At 47.2% G+C, this 5,432-nt stretch overlaps 1 protein-coding gene across 1 annotated transcript; it reads left to right on the top strand.

Annotated features, from left to right (window-relative positions):
- Window positions 1–521: 521 nt before the first annotated feature.
- Window positions 522–4,184, top strand: TEOVI_000836800 (Temperature dependent protein affecting M2 dsRNA replication, putative; the record flags this gene model as incomplete). The annotated part of the gene is made up of 1 exon (XM_067220469.1): window positions 522–4,184. The coding sequence occupies one exon, from the start codon at window positions 522–524 to the stop codon at window positions 4,182–4,184; it is 3,663 nt and encodes a 1,220-aa protein (XP_067076570.1).
- Between the last annotated feature and the right edge of the window lie 1,248 nt (window positions 4,185–5,432).

The following is a 5,432-nucleotide window of genomic DNA, read 5'->3' as shown; positions in this document are numbered from 1 at the left end:
CTTTATTTGTTTGTTCACTCATTTCTTGAGAAGCTGTTGTATTACCACACTTCGTAACTTCCCAGTGGGTATCTGAGGTTAATCTGAAGGGGAATCATCTTTAGCGTTTCTGTGGGGGCTTTCCCGTTACTTCCATTTCTTTATTTTTTTCCTTCTTTTATTTTCTACGCCAGTGTCTGGGCACCCCAGTTCCCGGGGAGGCCTGGATCAAGCTTGTCTGTGTATCACAGGTCCTGCATTTTCTTTTCCCTTACCTCCCTTAATAATCTCCCTTCTCTCTCCTGCATTTCCTCCTGTGTTGTTAACTTTTGTATATAAAGCAATAGTAAAGGGGGAAAGTGTGTTAACGTTGCACCTTTCCTTGAAAGCAGCTGTTATATATTTGTAGTTGTAGTTGTTGCCGTCGCTTTTTTTTTTTTAAAGAAAAAAAATAGCAATTTTTTCTTTGGAGGTGTTGTTAGTCGTAGTTGTTGTCTGGGCGTGCGTGTGTTAGTTAGGTGGAACAGACGGGGGAAGCACAAATGAGGAAAGCTGGAGCAAATCGCAATAATGAACGACAGGGCCGAAACCTGGGACAGCAGGGGCCACAAATGTCACCCCCAGGCCCCTCTATGATGTATCCGCACCATCATCAGCATCAGCACCATCATCAGCATCAGCATCAACATCAGCACCAGCACCAACATCCTCACCAGCATCCGCACCAACATCACCATCATCACCCCCATCACAATGGCGTTTACGGTAATGCTTACGACAACATCCGTCAGCCGCAAATGCCACCACATAGTTTTGGGCAGGGTGTCTCTGGCAGTCCGTGGAATAGTCCTCCGCAGCAGACGCCCATGTATAATCAGGGCTACAATCAAATGAGCCCGGGCACCGGTGGTGGTTACGGAGATATGGGTGGAATGTACCGAGATGTGCACGGTGGCCAGTATCCTTCCTCCCCTTCCCATATGGGAGGTGGAGCAAATATTCCTTACGGGCGTAACCCAGCGATGCACAACGGGCTTCCTGCCGGTGCACCCCTTCCCGGTGGGTACGGTGCACTTCCCCATCAAGGGGCGCACACGCCAATGGGATTTGGTCGTGGAGGACAACCTCTCATGGAACATATGCAACCCAGCGGAATGTACGGTGCACCAATGATGCGTCATGACGGGTACCCGGATACGCGCGTAAGCCCTCCAGCGCAGGTAGGTTACGGTGCGGGTGCACCTGTGGGACCACCACCGCCACCACCGATGCCGGCGGGCCCGCCGTACGGTGGCGTTTTGCCTGGTGCAGGTGTTGGCCCTGGAGGTCCGATGAACGCGTCGAGGCCCCCGGCTGGTATTGGTGGTGGCGGTGGTGGTGGTGGCAATGCTGGTTACTTGGAAATGCGGGCAAGGGGGATGGGTCCCCAAATGCCTGCATCAAACGCATCACGTCCACCGCGCATAGGTACACCTGATCCTGGGATGATGCCTCCCAACCGCATGAATCAGTCGCCCATGATGGGCCAAGGTTTACCCCCCCAAGTGGGCAACTTTATGCCTCTACCAGGCGTGTCGCCCAGTCCGCACGCTATGATCCCTACGACCCCAAGCATGGGTGACACATTTCCGGGGGACGATGCGAATATGAGCGGCTCCACGGAGGCGCTTTACGATTTTCTACATGATCGGGGCCTTGTGTCGGTGGACAATATCTCAAAGTTCTTTCCAGAGGGATATGGAAAGGACGACCCCGCGCTGAAAGTGGCTGTGGACGGTAACTTCTGCCTTACGAGTCTTCGTGATGAGCTCAGGAAGAGAGACTCCTTGTGGTTTCTTCACTCTACACTCCCCGAGGAATTACTCATGTTAGTGCAGCAGCACGTGGAGTGGATGCGAAACATGAAACTGGAACCCATTTGGGTCTTCAACGGTCTTAGCGTGAGTGGTGATGTGGAGACATTTCTAACGACTGAGGCGGAGCTGCGTGCTCGCGACGCCGTCTGGAGTAAGCTGGAGGATGGTGAAATACCGGATGAAGTGGAAATTCAAGAAGCGTTTGATCAGCCCCTAGGCGAGGACGTGCAAATGGCGGTTGCACGCTACTTGAAGGAGGAACTGGGCGTAATGGCGGTTACGGCCCCGTTCCTCAACTGGGCACAGATGGTTGCATTCCACAAGGAGGGAATTGCGGATTTATTAATGGGGCCGCCAGAGATGTTGTTGCTTCCGTATGACGAAATGAAAGTCATTGTGCAGATTGACGTGTCTAATAGCAGCGTAAATTATCTAGACAGGGATAGGGTTCTTCGTGCACTCTTCCCGAATCACGTCACCGAAACGAATACTAGAGTTGCGGGGGATAGGTTGATGGACCTTGGCCTCATTACGGCAACGCACGCTGCACTGTCGTCCGCGCGCGTGACCCTTAATCTTTCAATGCAGGAGGTTTATGAGGAACTATCCACGCCCACACCGAAATTTCGCTCCATTAAGGACTTTATCAATGCCCATGCATGCTCACAGGAAACGGGCAAGAAGGCCGGTCTCTCCATTAAGCATTCCAAAGGGCGTGGATACCTTCGTTACAGTGCGGTATTCTCCACGAAATCACGGGACACACCGTTGGTATACTTAGTTCGCGTACTCGATCCTGACTTGACGAACGCCGACATGCCTACAAATCTCGCCGGGGTGTTGGGTCATCTTGTGCCGCTGTCACTATTTTACATGCAGTTCTCTGGACTGCTGTCTGTGCGTATAATGACGGCTATAACACAGTCGTACCTCCGTGATGAATGCCCCGTTTCAGACACTAAGGACTATCACACCACATTAGGGCTCCTCATGACGATGCGCAGTCAAGTCATTGGACAGATACTGAAGAGGATTGCGCACCCGCCCCCAATCAAACGGACCGAGTGCCTTTCGTGGGTTCGATGGTTTCAACCGATATTGGCTCCGATGGATCGACCCCGCGACCTCATCGACTTAGACGAGTGGGAAATCTCAGATAGTGATCAGCTGAAGAAATTGGACGAAGACTGTTTAGCGGATTATAGCATTGCCTCAGTGCTTAGTGTCACAGCTGATGCATCGAGACCAGCGGTGGAAGAGAGCAACCGTCCTGCAGGTCGGGTGCCCATCCGCTACAACAGCAAGAGGGAGACCTTTTTAGCTATTCTTCTTAAGTCATTTGATTTCCTCGGTTACTTTTCGCACTCCACTGCTCCTAACGACGCGGTGGATGGGATGGAAATGGAGTGCTGCGGGATGGATGGCCACGACCGGGGTGGTTCCGTCCCGGCCGCCTACCACGAAAAGGATCTCAGCAGCATGAAGAGAAGTGAAGCAAGCGACATCAATTTCATGGCGGATGAGGGATTAAAGGACTACCCATCTGTGTACTTTCCCATATACCTGAGGGCAACCATCAAGGCAAACCCACTTGACGTTCAGGCATCTTTTGTTCTCCTGACGGAGTTGGTCCGCGTTCGAATTATCAATAGCAATCCCTGTCGCTACATCAATCCTGCCAATCAGCAGGTAGAAATTAGTATGGATGACCAGGATACCAATAGTGACTCGCGTGTGTTACTGGCCTCACGTATTGCTTGTCTCGTCAAGCTGCCGTATCGCCGTGCGAGTGAGAACTTGCCCTTTGTATGGGCTCCTGTCTACAGTCGACACTTATGTGCCTTCACTGTAATGGTTCGTGCTATGTGCCGCTGCCTTCGCGAGCTTGTAGAGGTTATCACCTCCACTGTGTTCCTTTCTGGAAACAGCAGCTGCAGTTTGCAAGATTTTGCTGAATTCGCCTCCATATTACCGTTTGGGGATGTTCCATCCACCATCGGTGGGTTACTTCTTCACTACGTACTCGTTTTCCCATCGGACTACCAAGCTAACCTCACCTCGCGGGAGGAGCGAATAGAGTACTTGCAAGGGAAATTCCGCGACATTCCTGATCTTGCCGACCACCTTCATTTGGTTATGTCCTTCACACTTCAAGCACTGTACCTAATTAACGCCTACATGTTGAATGATAAGGAAACAATTGTCGCAAAGGACCAACTTACTGGCACTATTGTTGAGGACACAATCGAAATGATGTGGCAAAAGTGGCGCGATCACATTGATGACAATCCCCCAGGTGATATCCACAATTTATATCCACCACGACACCAAGAACCGATTCCTCACTAGTAAAGACGCGTCCCCCATGGCTGCACCGTACACTGATACCAAATAAAATGAACATGGAAGTATAATGATAATAATGATAATAACAGTTGTCACCGTTGTCGTTACTACTGTTATTACTGTTACTATTGTTACTATTTTTTTTTTCCTTTTCCTTTCCCTACTCTCTCATTCTCTTTTTTTCTTTTTACTTTCGATTTCTGTTTCTTTGTTTTTCCCCCATCTTCTTTTGAAGAAGTATGTGTGTGTGTGGAGGGGGAAATCGACGAAGAAGCAAAAAAAAAAAAAAGAAAAGAGGAAGAGAAAGAGTGAGAAAACAAAGAAAGAGGAAGAGGAGAAAAAAGGAACTGGAGAGTGGAGATGTTATCGGTCAATGAGCAGATAAGAAAGAGTAATTATTACAATCATTATTACTGTTATTATTATTATTACTATTATTATGCGTAAGAAATGAACCGTCGCTTTATCTCCTTTACTTCCTCCTTTCTCTCCCTCCTCCTTCTCTTCGCCATGGGGGAAGAAGAATAGGAATGGAACAGCAGCAGCAACAACAACAAGAACAAAAAAAAATGAAAGATGAAACAAAAACAAAGACAAACAAGAAATGAGACTTACTTTTTTTTTTAAAAAAAAGGAGGGGGAAATATATATTTATATTTATAAAAGCACGTGTGAAGGAATGGTGGCTGCAAAGTGGCGGGGAATTGTGTGATGTGATGCTAGACGTTTATTTGTGTGATGTGGGACATTGCATTCCGGGATTTGTGCATTCTTTTCTTTTCTTTTTTTTTTTCTTTCCCCCTTCTCCCAACTTCCCCTTTTCTTTCTTTTTTGCTTTTTTGCTTTTACTTTTTTACTTTTTTTATTATTTTCTCCTTTTTTATTATTTTCTCATTTCTTTTTCATTGTGCGATTCCCTCTACATACAAGTTTAATTGAAATGGAACGGAAGGGACGGAATTATCATATTTTTCAAACAAACAACAACAACAACAGAAAAAGGAAAAGGAAAAGGAAAAAAAAGAAATAAAAAGGAAAGATAAGGGAAAAGGAAAGATAAGGGGGAGGGGAATTGCGAGATGATGGAAAAATTTTTTTTTTAAAAAATAAGAAGTCCCGTTATTGCAGAGTGAACGGAAAGTAAAACAAAAAAAAGTAAAAAAACGAAAAGAAAAAAGGGGGGAAAATAATAGGGGGGAAAAACAAAAGAGGCAAAAGGAAAAAAACAAGAAAAAAGAAACAAATGAAAGT

The sequence above is a fragment of the Trypanosoma equiperdum genome (assembly GCF_001457755.1).
Source record: "Trypanosoma equiperdum strain OVI genome assembly, contig: ctg_1153, whole genome shotgun sequence".
Taxonomy (NCBI): domain Eukaryota; phylum Euglenozoa; class Kinetoplastea; order Trypanosomatida; family Trypanosomatidae; genus Trypanosoma; species Trypanosoma equiperdum.
The sequence above is the reverse complement of the archived record's forward strand: the minus strand, read 5'-3'. Positions and strand labels throughout refer to the sequence as shown.